General features: G+C 36.8%; 1 protein-coding gene across 3 annotated transcripts in view; it reads right to left on the minus strand.

Annotated features, from left to right (window-relative positions):
• AGPS (alkylglycerone phosphate synthase) overlaps nucleotides 1-15,981 on the minus strand; it is a 280,454-nt gene that overhangs the window by 236,040 nt on the left and 28,433 nt on the right. For all 3 annotated transcript variants that reach the window (XR_003793973.1, XR_003793974.1, XM_029225507.1), the window contains exon 2: nucleotides 8,870-8,959. Coding sequence is in view for 1 of the 3 variants with exons in the window: in XM_029225507.1 (XP_029081340.1) it covers nucleotides 8,870-8,959 (90 nt within the window). In the remaining 2 variants the exon portion in view is untranslated. The remainder of the gene's footprint in view (nucleotides 1-8,869; nucleotides 8,960-15,981) is intronic.

Consider the following 15,981-nt stretch of genomic DNA (forward strand, 5'->3'; position numbering starts at 1 on the left):
TAATGATAAGCTCTGGACAAAAACAAAACAAACAAAACCCAACTATTTGAGGGCAGTATAGATAGCCCCAAACCAGGCAAAAATAGGTGGTAAGTGAGTAAGAAGAAAACAGCCCTATATGAGTTTCCAGTTTTGTTTTATTTTTTAAACAGGCTTTAGCCTGAGGGAAAGCCCCAGCCAGTACCACAAAAAGAAAGAAGAATGCAGAAAACCTAACAGTCTTCCTGGCTGAAAGAAAAAGAGGACAGTGTTCACAGTGAACACAGCATCTGGGAAGAGTACAGAAAAATCACACAAATTCAGGAGGCAGTCAGAGGGACCTATGTATAAACTCTGTCCAAATGTCTGGCTGATCTTGAATTACACATGTATGGAGCAGACACACTAAACAGCCCAGCTAAGCTTAAAAGAACAGAACAGATAATTCAGCTGCTCACCACCAAAGAAGGAAACTTGAGATGAGTCAAGTTAATTGCTTGGTTTAAAAAAAAAAAAAGCCTCTTCAGAAGAATGTAACAGAATCCAGAGTTTCTACAACATATCATTAACAATGTCCAAGATACATTTCAAAATTACCAGACATAAACAAACAAGAAAGTGTGATCCATAATCAAGAGAAAAGGCAATTAATAAGAACCCCAAGATGGGGCTTCCCTGGTGGCACAGTGGCTGAGAGTCCGCCTGCTGATGTAGGGGACATGGGTTTGTGCCCCAGTCCGGGAGGATCCCACATACCGCGGAGCGGCTGGGCCCGTGAGCCATGACCGCTGAGCCTGCACGTCTGGAGGCTGTGCTCCGCAACGGGAGACGCCACGACAGTGAGAGGCCCACGTACCGCAAAAAATAAATAAATAAATAAGGTTAAATAAGTAATAAATAAGTCTGTGCTCTTAAATACTATATGATGCTGCCTCTAGTCTGATTCTTTCCTTACCATCATTCCAAGTGAGATCATTATTCTAAAATTCTTTATTAATGAATATTTATAAAATCACAGTAGCTATATTCGGTAATTTTCTTCACTATGATGTTCTTGCAACTTCTCTACTTCCCTCTCCCTGCCATGATGACAGAACAGCCAAATAAAACTATACTATATTATGGCTGCTTTATCTTTGTTTAATTTTATAAATATTTTATTTACAAAACATTGAAGTATAACATGCATACAAAAAGTAAGTGTATAGCTGAATGAATTTTTACAAAGTAAACCTCCCATGTAATCAGCATGCAGATCCAGAAATAGAACATTACCAGAACCCCAGAAATATCCCCCTTCTTGCCCCTTTCCAGGCATTATCACCTTTCCCCACACCAAAGGAACAACTATCTTGCTAACTTTATATAAATGAAATCATATAAAATGTACTTTTTGTGTCTGCTTTCTTTTGTTCAATATTATATTTGTGAGAGTCATCTATGTTTGTGTACGTAGTTGCAGTTCATTCATTTCCATGGCTTAATTCCGCTGTGTGAGTATAGCATAATTACTTTATCCATTGTATTGGTGACAGAAAATAGAGTTGTTTACAGTTTTTGGTATGTGCAGGGACGTTCTTGAACTTGTTTTCTGAAGATCACATATCACATGTTTCAGATAGCTATATAACTAGGGTGGAAATCCTAGGCCACAGTCTATGCATATGTTTAGCTTTAGGAGGTGCTGGCAGATAGCTTTCCAAGATGTTAACAGCCAGCAATGTATAAAGAATTCTACTTATTCCACATCCTCTCCACACCTGGTATTGTAGTTATTTTCATTATGAGACATTCTATTGGTAATCTCTTGACAATATTAATTTGAATTTCACTGATTACTCAAGAAACTGAACTTCTATTCATATACCTATTGTCCATTTAGATATCCTGTTTTCAATGCCAGTTCATCTTTTACTCATTATTATGTTTTTATTGATGTATAAGAATTCTCTATATATTCTGAAATCAAGGATGTATATATTAAATATTTTCTCTCACTCTGTGATTTGTCTTTTCACTCTCTTAAAGGAGTCTTTTTTTTTTTTTTTTTTTTGCGGTACGCGGGCCTCTCACTGTTGTGGCCTCTCCCGTTGTGGAGCACAGGCTCCAGACGCGCAGGCTCAGCGGCCATGGCTCACGGGCCCAGCCGCTCCGCGGCATGTGGGATCTTCCTGGACCAGGGCACGAACCCGCATCCCCTGCATCGGCAGGCTGACTCTCAACCACTGCACCACCAGGGAAGCCCTTAAAGGAGCCTTTTGATGAAAAGAAGTTCTATATTTTAATGCTGTATGATTCACTTTTTCCTTATACTAATGCTTTTAGTTCTCTGCTTTTTGCCTACCTCAAATTCAGAAAGACATTCTGTATATTCTTCTAGCAATTTTATAGTTTTAGCTTATGTATTTAGGTCTATAACCTATCTGGAATTGATCTCTGTATTTGGTATGAAGTAAGGTCAGAAGTAATTTTTTTCCAAGATGGCCATTTAAGTCCTCAAAGCTATTTTTATTTTTGTGTTTAATGGAGAAAAGTGTGTGTTTAAATGAAGAAAAGAAGAGATACTCTAGTAGTCACTATCTATTCCAGATCAAAGAACAATTAAACCAATACCAAAAACAAACCAGAATAGACTATATATTGGTCTTAACATCTATGTTGTACAAGTTATTTTAAATGTTCAAGGGACTTCGCCGGCGGCGCAGTGGTTAAGAATCTGCCTGCCAACTCAGGGGACACAGGTTCGAACCCTGGTGCGGGAAGATCCCACATGCTGTGGAGCAACTAAGCTTGTGCGCCACAACTATTGAGCCTGTGCTCTGGAGCCCGTGAGCCACAACTACTGAGCCCACGTGCCACAGGTACTGAAGCCTGCGCACCTAGAGCCCGTGCTCCGCAACGAGAAGCCACCTCAATGAGAAGCCCACGCACCTCAACAAAGAGTAGCCCCCACTCGCCACAACCACAGAAAGCCCATGAACAGTAACGAAGACCCAACACAGCCAAAATAAAATAAAATGTTCAAAGTGTAATACTTTTGCTCAAGATTATTTCCCACTCATTTCATCAGAGCTTAAATAACTGCAAAAGCTTTTAGCAACTAGCCTCAGAAGTTTACTTTGACTTCACAAAGATAGCCAAAGCGGCGGTAGGGGTGGGGGGGGGGGCGGGGATCAGTGTGTAATATATAAATTCTGTACTGAAATTAAATATATTTTTATAATACAGAATTCAATATTAAAGGAGCCAGTGGTGTGCCCTATCCAAAGGAATTTTTAATTGGAAGTGACAAAAAGCACTCATTTTGTCATGTAATTTTAACAGTTACACAGCATTGGCTGAAAGGACGTCACCTCTTATGATGACTTCATATTATGTAACAAAAATACCATCTAAAATTCTCAAATAAATCTTTACATAAAGGTTAGCAAAATAAAAATAATAGTGGAATGAAAAAAATAAACAAGTATGTTTTATTCAACGAGTTCCTCTTTTTTATATTAAAAAATCACAAGTGCTAACATTCAAACTGAAATGGAATATTTAAAGTATTATATAATAATACCTTTTTCATAAATTTAAAGAAATTGGAATGAAAGAAAGTATAAGACTCACAGCTAAAACAACTTAAGACATTCAGCATATAAAATTTTCTTCATCTTACCTGACAGTAAAAGTATAAATTCTGGGAAATTGGTTATAACACATATGCTACTATGTGTTATAATGTCCTACAAAAAGGCCAATTTGGAAATATTAGGTTTTAATCCTGGGCCCTTATATTTTAACCATACAATTACTTTGGGTCTCTGTAATATACAGGAGACTCTTAATATTCACGGAAGGATAATATTCGGACCTTTGTGAATCCCTTAATTCACAAGTAACATTACCCATAAAATAAAAAGGTAACCCCCCTTCAAGACACTTGAACCAAGAGATACAAGGTTGGTATTACTGTCATGTGCAAAAAAACTACATTCTACCATTAAGATAACCAGAATATACTTCTACATCTGAATGCACAATATTTCAGACTCTGAAGAAATATCTTATTTGGCAGAACCTCGGATTTAAGACTTTGCTCCATTATCTATAATTCCCGCATAAAATTTAACACAGTTCAAAAAGAGTTCCATGTAAGAATGAAAGCTTTTCAATTGTACTTTTTCTTGCACCTAATGCCCTGGGATTTGAAAACCAGTAAAAGAAGCTTGACTTAATCATCATAAAGCCTAGCATACTGCCAAGGGCCCCCAAAATCTCATAAAATATCATGAGGTAAAGGAGAAAACTCTGAAATCAAAAAAGTAAATGAATGGAAAAGAAACATAAGAAAAGTTAAAGGAATTAGAGGTATTTAACATAAGAAACAGCTTTGGAATGACTTGATTCTTACAGCAAAAAAATTTGGATTTACATCCAGAACTATAAATAAGCATTTATTTAACACTCATAAGACTGTACTAAGCATTGCAGGACACACAGAATTGGTATTACAATATGACTCCTGTTCTTAAGAAACTTACAACCTCGTTTAGTCAAAGCTACAAAGACATTTAATTTGTATGGTGAACATATGGGCAGGAAACATGCAACTTCTACCAGAAAGCCAAATGCCCATACGAACTGTTGAAACAGGGTGACCACTGAATAGATCTTTACCACAACTGAAGACTGGTTTGAGAACTTTAAGAAATGGTTTTTGTTATAAAATATAAGGTGAGGTCAATTTACCACCTTTCCTTAAGATCAATACAGAACCAGAGCAAACTTTCAAAACCCATGAGATCACTGTATAATGGAAAGAAAACTCTGTGGACATAAATACCCAAGAAGCAAGTGCACATCAGGATTTAAGGTGACTATAGACAAGGTGACTCTCACTCTGGGGCAGTGCACAGAGGCAGCAAAATATTAGTAGACACAACCATCTATTCTCAGTGAGTTCCACAATTGCTAACCAATTTAATAGCTTTTTATAGGAGGTAAAACTTTAAAAATTATGCCATTGAAAGTACAAAGTACAACAAACCCAAAGAAATTCTCTCTACCTAATCATTAACTTGTGCCTTGAAAGCACCAACTAATGTATAACGCTTTTAAAGTCAAAGAATAATGACACTTTTCAAAATTTTTAATTTATAGAAATCTATATAGCATTAGCTCTGAAGTACTGCCTTCTGCTGCTTAAACCTAGGAGGACTCAATTCATCTATATATAGGAGGAATAAGAATCGCAAGATTATAAACCTAGGGATTTATAAACTGACAAATTACAAGTTTGTTCAGAAAACAGACTGTGCTCAGGGAAAAACTTACGATTTTTCCCTGACATCTGTAATAGCTTATAATTGCTTCTAATTTAATGGTTGGGTTTGAAATGCCAAAGTTACCCTCCCCAAAATATATACAGACAACCAACCACATTTACTCATAAAATTTTTCTACCTTTTCAATGTTCTGTGGATCAAAAATAGGGGAACCCCCCATAAATTTTCACTGAGAGTCACTCTTGGTTTCTGGCACCTAAGGATTTCCCTTTCTTTCTTTCCAGCTCTGTTATTATTTCTTTCTTGTAGTATTTTATCCATGTTTTCTACCTGGTTATAGAGGGCAAAGGGTCTATATTTGTTCAGTCCACTACAATGCTGGAATAGAAAGTCTTTACAAAGAATTTCAAAAACTGGCCTTAAAATCTAATATTATTTAATACAACATGGTGAATTCATATTGTTTTCTTGTACTCATCCTTTCTAGTCACAAATTCCATTTTCTCTTTTAGGAATATCACAACCTTCTTACGCTTCTGCCCTTCACGTTCCTCTGGAGCAACAGGAACTTTTGTCATAGGTTAACTTTTTACAATATGACTAACTCTACTGTACCGGTGTATAGAGTGTAGAAGGCTCCTGTAAAGTGCTTCCAGAGACTGGAAAGAGAATAAAATCAATACAATGGATGAGTATGGTACCTCATTAGCACAGTATAATAGAACGAGCACAAAAATGAAGCTTAAAACACTTGTTTTTTAATCACAATTTCCCACTGCGCAGCTGACCTCAAGTAAGCTATTTAACCTCTCTCATCCTCAATCTCCTGATTACTTCTAAGAACATATCACTACCCACTTAGGGTTATTTTAAGATAACTCAGTAGGAGCTCAATAAGTAATAGCTATTATTATCTTAAATAATATTTCTAAATGTTTTCTGATAAAAAAAATCAGAGAAATCTACTAATTCAATCATTAGCCCTAGGAAACTAGACTAGATATAGAGAAAGCTATGATCCAATTCAATCCAGTTTATTATCCTGTCTGTGGCAAGATAATGGTGCTTCTGGAAGCACCAAAATGAGAAGTGAATATTATTTAGTTATTTGGTTTCAGTTATTAAATGGTTTATGTATAACATATTTAATCCTAGAACATTTAAATTCCATTTCTGTGTTTGCAGAATTACCCTCTGGATAATGGATAATTCAGTAGGAAGCAAAGGTTACCCTTGCAGGCTCTGCCAGTCAGACGTACCCTTGTTCTCTTCCCCTCTCCCCCACTGGACTTGGACTCAGCAGTCAACAGTGCAAAGAAATGAGGCCTTTAAGAAATCCATTCTGGTTGTAGGGGCAGCAGCAGTAATCTTCCAAAGTCTAAAGTCAATGGAAAAATTCTCGAATTCTACTACAACCTGGATAAAAATCTCTCTCAAGACCACTGAATTCGCTTTGCTCTGAATTTATGCTCTCCAAACAATATATAAATTACAAATTTTGTTTTCTACATATCTTAATATCAGGAAGGGCATTAACAACTGTTCTACAACCTGAAAAAGAAATAATCTAATTATAAGTGAACACACTGGGGTTCTAATTTTCTTTTAGTATCTTATGAGTGTCACACATGTATCAGCCACTTACAATCTGATCCTCTCTGGGAAAACTGGCAAGCCAAGTGCCAGAACACCCAAAATAAGAGCCAGATTCTAAACCCATGGGTATAAGGGTTCATACACTAAGGTATAAATAATTGTGACACTTCCTATGACTAATCATTCACTTCACACACATACACTGCTAACATAAACCAATCCATAGCCTACAGTACCCTACAGAAGACAGTAGTTATCTTATGCTTTCAATGGCACAGTGCACAAGTGCCTATTTGCCCCCTCACATAAAACAAAGATGCTATAACTTCAAGGTCCAGAGAGAGAGAAAGAGAGAAATGAAGACAGTATCTAAGAAGAGAGAAAGTTGGTTTTCTAAGTTCAAAAGATTCACTTTTTCCCCCCTGAAGATTCTGTAAAGCCAATCTCTACATGACAAGTTTCTACTGTATTAGACATTATTCTATTTAAAACATAAAACACTCAATGTTTAGAACACTGGTAAATTTAATTTTAACTAGAAATTCCTTCTACCTGAATTACACAATTTCTCAACTAAGCCTCCACCAACATGCTGTCCAGTCACACTAAAGAATGGGAATGAGAATGCAGATAATTATTTTTCCTATTAAAAAGCAAATGTAGGGCTTCCCTGGTGGCGCAGTGGTTGAGAGTCCGCCTGCTGATGCAGGGAACGCGGGTTCGTGCCCCGGTCCGGGAGGATCCCACATGCCGTGGAGCGGCTGGGCCCGTTAACCATGGCCGCTGAGGCTGCGTGTCCGGAGCCTGTGCTCCGCAGCGGGAGAGGCCACAGCACTGAGAGGCCCGCATACCGCAAAAAAAAAAAAAAGCAAATGTAAATTGTACACCTTCACACCTTCATTAAAATTAGTTACTAATTACCATTCCTGAGGTTTTTTTTTCAGGTACGAAGTACGTTTAAGTTAAAAACAAAAATGGAATGGTTATGTTGTAAAGAAAAAGAAATTCTCCAAAGAAAACTTTTCTTGCTGATATTTCAGTATACTGATATACCATATACTTGTTTTAAAAACAAGTATATTAATGCCCAATAGATATGAAGTCAAAGTGAAATACTGGAACAGATTCATGATATACCTAATCCAATTTTTTACCTAGTCTCAATTTTTAATTTATTTTTAGAGCCACATTTAAAAATTTTGTATTTGTACTCACTGTCCTTCCAAGTTATATCAAAATTCAATAGACAAACCCAAAACACCAGCTTCAGCAGGGTCAGTGTTACTTAAAATCAATTAAGAACTCATTTTACAATTCTGTCTACATCTGGAACAGCAACAATACAAATATTCTTTAGAATTCATATCAACATTATTACCAAAAATATTTCAGAATGTGAAAGTTACCACACAAATGATCTCTCTTCATCACTTCTTCTCTAATATACCTCGCTTCATCACTTCTTCTCTAATATACCTCAGAAAACTAATTTTTAAAATACTATTTATATTCACAAGGACCTTCCATAATGTTCACCTTCCATAATAACCCAACCAAAATTATATTTCCAGTCTTAAACAAAGAGTTACTTTGAACAAGCCAATGTCATGCGGATTAGATGGTGGGTAACTGCAAACCTTTTTGGATCCTATTCAAACTACCTACAGAATGATATTATTTAGACAGAGAAATGTGAATGTGAATAATCAGATATAAAATTTCTGTTATTTGGGGGAGTATGATAATAGTATTATATGATTGATTATATTAGGTCCTTATTTTTTTAAGGGATACATATATAAATATTTAGAAGTGACATGACAATGTCAGAATTTGATACATAACAGAAAAAGAAAAGCAATTATGGCAAAATGTTAATAACTTTTAAATCAAGGGGGGAGTCATTCTATTATTCTATTTTTTATGTATGTCTATTATTTAACATTACATTTGTTATTTACGTTTAAAATTTTTCAGAGAAAGAGAAATAAAAGGAATAAAACAAAGAAAAAACCAGTTACCTTTTCCCAGTCAACTCAACTTGTCCTTTCTTATTGAAGAAGAACCTGGAATCATTATATCCCCATCCATTCCATTTCATAACTTCTTGCCTAATAAGCAGAAAAATACACATAAATGAGATCTATACTAAACATCTCAAAACTGAACACTGCATCATTGACTATTAACTTTCACAATGATTTAACAGAAGACCTTATTCCACTAATATTATGTTGCTTTAAATAAAATGAATATATATTAAAATGTCTATACATTAATATTTCTAAATATAGAATCACTCTGATGAGCAGCACCTGCTTCACAAAGGGCTACAACCACTAAATTTAACACATTCAAAGGAAAAAGGAAGAAGAAGGAGAAAAATATTCTTAGAGTATAAATATGCTTCATTTTGCATGTTATTGAGTTTATATTATATGACAGCCTAAAATATTTTGCAACTAAAATAAAATTCACTTAACAGGAAACAAGTTTTTTCATATATTAGAAAAATCGCAATTATTAATCTTCCACTAGAATGAAAAAGACCAATTTACAAAGTAGGTTCACTAGCATTGACACTACCAGTAGCAGGCACTTTCAATAAAGTAGATTAAAAATCTGAACACTGGGTTTACAAACATTCTAAATCCTTTAACTTCCATGTAAATGCCAACAACTACCTTGATCTACATATTAACATTAACATAACAGTTAATGACCATACCAGTTTTCAATGTTCCAAAACAATGTTATCTTTAATTTCCAAAATGCCAGTATTTCATAGTTTTAAAAATTGTTTTCATCAAAATCAATCACTCACTCATTCAATTTTACACATTACAAAAGAATTAGATTGGTTTGGACCCATGCAGAACACAATAAGCAACCACACCGAACTACTGTGTCAGCATTTAATACATATTTTAGCATGATGCCCTAGTATACCTGGGCCACTGAAATAAACTGATGGTGAATCTTCTTACTGCAAATTCAATGACTGTAGTTTATGATGAAAATACTTGAAAATACATCATAAAAAAGAACTCTGTAACTATGTGTGGTGATGAATGTTAACTAGACTTATTATGGTGAAAAATTCACAATACACACAAATATCGAATCACTAAGCTGTACACCTAAAACTAGTATAATGTTACACATCAATTTTACCTCAATTTTTTAACGAAATTTCAAAATAAACAAAGATGTACTATTAAAAAGTGTTCCAGGGATTCCCTGGTGGCAGAGTGGTTAAAAATCCGCCTGCCAGGGCTTCCCTGGTGGCGCAGCAGTTGAGAGTCCGCCTGCTGATGCAGGGGAACGGGTTCGTGCCCGGGTCCGGGAAGATCCCACATGCCGTAGAGCAGCTAGGCCCGTAACCCATGGCCGCTGAGCCTGCGTGTCCAGAGCCTGTGCTCCGCAGCGGGAGAGGCCACAACAGTGAGAGGTCCGCGTACCGCAAAAAAAAAAAAAAAAAAAATCTGCCTGCCAATGCAGAGGACACGGGTTGGAGTCCTGGTCTGGGAAGATCCCACATGCCACGGAGCAACTAAGTCCGTGCGCCAAAACTACTGAACCTGTGCTCTAGAGCCTGTGAGCCACAACTACTGAGCCCACGTGCCACAACTACTGAAGCCCGCATGCCTAGAGCCAGAGCTCAGCAACAAGAGAAGCCACCACAGTGAGAAGCCCACGCACCGCAATGAAGAGTAGCCCCTGCTCACCTCAACCAGAGAAAGCCCATGTGCAGCAACGAAGACCCAACACAGCCAAAGAAACAACTGAATAAATAAAAAATAAAAAAATAAAGTGTTCTAATTCTCCATAATTCTCAAGGAAGAAAATGACTACTGACAAGCAAGCAAATTTTTTATTACAACCATAAATCTTCCATTTCAAGGGCTTTTCAAACAAGTAGAACACTAACACGATACAAATGAACCAAATACAGTCATTAATTATGTAATGAAATACCCATCAATACATAAAATTAAAAAGAAACTAGGAATGCTCTCTTTAAAATTAGTTTGCTAACAGTAAAAACTATATTTCCTTATACAAAAACATACTGTTCAAATACATCTTGATTGATCTATCTATCTATCTATCTATTTATTTATTTATTGCCGCATTGGGTCTTTGTTGCTGCGTGCAGGCTTTCTCTAGTTGTGGTGAGCGGGGGCTACTCTTCGTTGCGGTGCACGGGCTTCTCATTGCGGTGGCTTCTCTTGTTGTGCAGCACGGGCTCTAGGGCGTGCAGGCTTCAGTACTTGTGACGCACGGGCTGAGTAGTTGTGGCACACGGGCTTAGTTGCTCTGCCGCATGTAGGATCTTCCCCGACCAGGGATTGAACTCGTATCCCCTGCATTGGCAGGCAGATTCTTAACAACTGAGCCACCAGGAAGCCCTCAAAAACATCTTAAAGAGTAACAAATCCAGAGATTAGATTTGTAGATGAGCCTGCTATAAACTATCAGTCAATATTTTCTTATTTCACAATTCTACCTCACTGTAGAGGGAGGTTTTGAAAGACAGCTTTTGGAAAAAATCTCTACAGAAAAATCTCATGACTAATGACATGACACTAATCCACTTGTTTTATTTTTTTTTCACATGTTCATTGCAGTATAATTGAATTACAATGCTGTGTTACTTGCTGCTGTATAACAAAGTGAATCAGCTATATGTATACATATATCCCCATATCTCCTCCCTCTTGTGTCTCTGTACTCCCTACTCCCTATTCCACCCCTTTAGCTGGACACAAAGCACCGAGCTGATCTCCCTTTACTATGCGGCTGCTTCCCACTAGCTACCTATTTTACATTTGGTAGTGTATATATGTCAATGCTACTCTCTCACTTCTTCCCAGCTAACCCTTCCCTCTCCCCGTGTCCTCAAGTCCATTCTCTATGTCTGTGTCTTTAACCCTGTCCTGCCCCTAGGTTCATTAGAACCTTTTTTTTTTTAGATTCCATATACATGTGTTAGCAAAAGGGAAGGTTTTCTCTTTCTCACTTACTTCACTCAGTATGACAGACTCTAGGTCCATCCACCTCACTACAAATAACTCAATTTCGTTTCTTTTTATGGTTGAGTAATACTCCATTGTATATATGTGCCACATCTTCTTTATCCATTCATCTGTAGATGGACACTTAGGTTGCATCCATGTCCTGGCTATTGTAAATGGAGCTGCAGTGAACATTGTGGTACATGACTCTTTGAATTATGGTTTTCTCAAGGTATATGCCCAGTAATGGGATTGCTGGGTCATATGGTAGTTCTATTTTTAGTTTTTTAAGGAACCTCCATACAGCTCTCCATAGTGGTTGTATCAATTTACATTCCCATCAACAGTGCAACAGGGTTCCCTTTTCTCAACACCCTCTCCAACATTCACTGTTTGTAGATTTTTTGATGAAGGCCATTCTGACTGATGTGAGGTGATACATTATTGTACTTTTGATTTGCATTTCTCTAATGATTAGTGATGTTGAGCATCCTTTCATGTGTTTGTTGGCAATCTGTATTATCTTCTTTGGAAAAATGTCTATTTAGGTCTTCTGCCCATTTTTGGATTGGGTTGTTTGTTCTATTGATATTGAGCTGCATGAGCTGCTTGTATATTTTGGAGATTAATCCTTTGTCAGTTGCTTCATTTGCAAATATTTTCTCCCATTCTGAGGGTTTTCTTTTCGTCTTGTTTATGGTTTCCTTTGCTGTGCAAAAGTTTTTAAGCTTCATTAAGTCCCATTTGTTTATTTTTGTTTTTATTTCCATTTCTCTAGGAGGTGGGTCAAAAAGGATCTTGCTGTGATTTACATCATAGAGTGTTCTGCCTATGTTTTCCTCTAAGACTTTTATAGTGTCTGGCCTTACATTTAGGTCTTTAATCCATTTTGAGTTTATTTTTGTGTATGGTGTTAGGCAGTGTTCTAACTTCATTCTTTTACATGCAGCTGTCCAGTTTCCCCAGCACCACTTATTGAAGAGGCTGTCTTTTCTCCATTGTATACTGGAGACACAGTGGTTAAGAATCCGCCTGCCAATGCAGGGGATACGGGTTTGGTCCCTAGTCCAGGAAGATCCCACATGCCACGGAGCAACTAAGCTCTACACCACAACTACTGACCCCGCGCTCTAGAGCCTGCAAGCCACAATTACTGAGCCCGCACATCTCGAGCCCGTGCTCCACAACAAAGAGAAGCCACCACAATGAGAAGCCTGTGCACCACAACAAAGAGTAGCCCCCACTCGCCACAACTAGAAAAAGCCCACGCACAGCAACAAAGACGCAACACAGCCATAAATAAATTAATTAAAAAAGCAAAAAAAAGTATACACTGTGCCCATTGTATACTCTTGCCTCCTTTATCAAAGATAAGGTGACCATATGTGCGTGGGTTTATCTCTGGGCTTTCTCTCCTGTTCCATTGATCTATATTTCTGTATTTGTGGCAGTACCATACTGTCTTGATTACTGTAGCTTTGTAGTATAGTCTGAAGTCAGGGAGCCTGATTCCTCCAGCTCTGTGTTTCTTTCTTGGGGTCTTTTGTGTTTACATACAAACTGTGGAAGATTTTGTTCTAGTTCTGTGAAAAATGCCACTGGTAGTTTGATAGGGATTGCACTGAATCTGTAGATTGCTTTGGGTAGTACAGTCATTTTCACAATGTTGATTCTTCCAATACAAGAACATGGTATATCTCTCCATCTGTTGGTATCATCATTAATTTCTTTCATCTGTGTCTTATAGTTCTCTGCATACAGGTCTTTTGTCTCCTTAGGTAGGTTTATTCCTAGGTATTTTATTCTTTTTGTTGTAATGGTAAATGGGAGTGTTTCCTTAATTTCTCTTTGAGATTTTTCATCATTAGTGTATAGGAATGCAAGAGATTTCTGTGCATTAAATTTGTATCCTGCTACTTTACCAAGTTTATGATTAGCTCTAGTAGTTTTCTGGTAGCATCTTTAGGATTCTCTATGTATAGTATCATGTCATCTGCAAACAGTGACAACTTTACTTCTTCTTTTCCAATTTGGATTCCTTTTATTTCTTTTTCTCCTATGACTGCTGTGGCTAAAACTTCCAAAACTATGTTGAATAATAGTGGTGAGAGTGGGCAACCTTGTCTTGTTCCTGATCTTAGTAGAAATGATTTCAGTTTTTCACCACTGAGAAAGACGTTGGCTGTGGGTTTGTCATATATGGCCTTTATTATGTTGAGGTTAAGTTCCCTCTCTGCCTATGGAGGGTCTTTATCATAAATGGGTGTTGAATTTGTCAAAAGGTTTTTCTGCATCTATTGAGATGATCATATGGTTTTTATTTTTCAGTTTGTTAATATGGTGTAGCACATTGATTGATTTGCATATATTGAAGAATCCCTGCATTCCTGGGATAAACCCCACTTGATCATGATGTATGATCCTTTTAAAATGCTGTTGGATTCTGTTTGCTAGTATTTTGTTGAGGATTTTTGCGTTTATGTTCATCAGTGATATTGGCCTGTAGTTTTCTTTCTTTGTAACATCTTTGTCTGGTTTTGGTATCAGGGTGATCGTGGCCTCATAGAATGAGTTTGGGAGTGTTCCTCCCTCTGTTATATTTTGGAAGAGTCTGAGAAGGATGGGTGTTAGCTCTTTAAATATTTGATAGAATTCACCTGTGAAGCCTTCTGGTCCTGGGGTCTTTTTTGGGGGAAGATTTTTTATCACAGTATCTATTTCAGTGCTCCTGATTGGTCTGTTTATATTTTCTATTTTTTCCTGGTTCAGTCTCGGAAGGTTGTGCTTTTCTAAAGATTTGTCCATTTCTTCCATGTTCTCCATTTTATTGGCATATAGTTGCTTGTAGTAATCTCTCATGATCCTTTATATTTCTGCAGTGTCTGTTATTACTTCTTTTTCATTTCTAATTCTATTGATTTGAGTCTTTTCCCTTTTTTTCTTGATGAGTCTGGCTAATGGTTTATCAATTTTGTTTATCTTCTCAAAGAACCAGCTTTTAGTTTTATTGATCTTTGCTATCATTGCCTTCATTTCTTTTTCATTTGTTTCTGCTCTGATCTTTATGATTTCTTTACTTCTGCTAACTTTGGGGGTTTTTTGTTCTTCTTTCTCTAATTGCTTTAGGTGTAAGGTTAGGTTGTTTATTTAAGATGTTTCCTGTTTCTTGAGGTAGGACTGTACTGCTATGAACTTCCCTCTTAGAACTGCTTTTGCTGCATCCCATAGTGTACTGTTTAGCCTCCATGTGTTTGTATTTTTTACAGATTTTTTCCTGTAATTGATATCTAGTCTCACAGAATTATGGTCAGAAAAGTTACCTGATACGATTTCAGTTTTCTAAAATTTACCAAGTGTTGATTTGTGGCCCAAGGTATGATCTATTGTGTGGAATGTTCCATGAGCCCTTGAGAAGAAAGTGTATTCTGTTGTTTTTGGATGGAATGTCCTATAAGTATCAATTAAGTCCATCTTGTTTAATGTGTCATTTAAAGCTTGTGTTTCCTTATTTTCATTTTGGATATCTGTCCATTGGTGAAAGTGGAGTTTTAAAATCCCCTACTATGATTGTGTTACTGTCTATTTCCCCTTTTATGGCTGTTAGCATTTGCCTTATGTATTGAGGTGCTCCTATGTTGGGTGCATATTTACAATTGTTATATCTTCTTGTATTGATCCCTTCATCATTATGTAGCGTCCTTCTTTGTCTCTTGTAATAGTCTTTATTTTAAAGTCTATTTTGTCTGATATGAGAATTGCTACTCCAGCTTTCTTTTGATTTCCATTTGCATGGAATATCTTTTTCCATCCCCTCACTTTCAGTCTGTATGTGTCCCTAGGTCTGAAGTGGGTCTCTTGTAGACAGCATATATACGGGTCTTGTTTTTTTATCCATTCAACCAGTCTATGTCTTTTGGTTGGAGCATTTAATCCATTTACATTTAAGGTAATTATCCATATGTATGTTCCTATTACCATTTTGTTAATTGTTTTGAGTTTGTTATTGAAGGTCTTTTCCTTCTCTTGTGTTTCCCACCTAGAGAAGTTCCTTTAGCATTTGTTGTAAAGCTGGTTTGGTGGTGCTGAATTCTCTTAGCTTTTGCTTGTCTGTAAAG

Source organism: Monodon monoceros, unplaced genomic scaffold (assembly GCF_005190385.1).
Source record: "Monodon monoceros isolate NGI ecotype Baffin Bay Population unplaced genomic scaffold, NGI_Narwhal_1 Super_Scaffold_16, whole genome shotgun sequence".
In the NCBI taxonomy this organism is placed as follows: Eukaryota; Metazoa; Chordata; class Mammalia; order Artiodactyla; family Monodontidae; genus Monodon; species Monodon monoceros.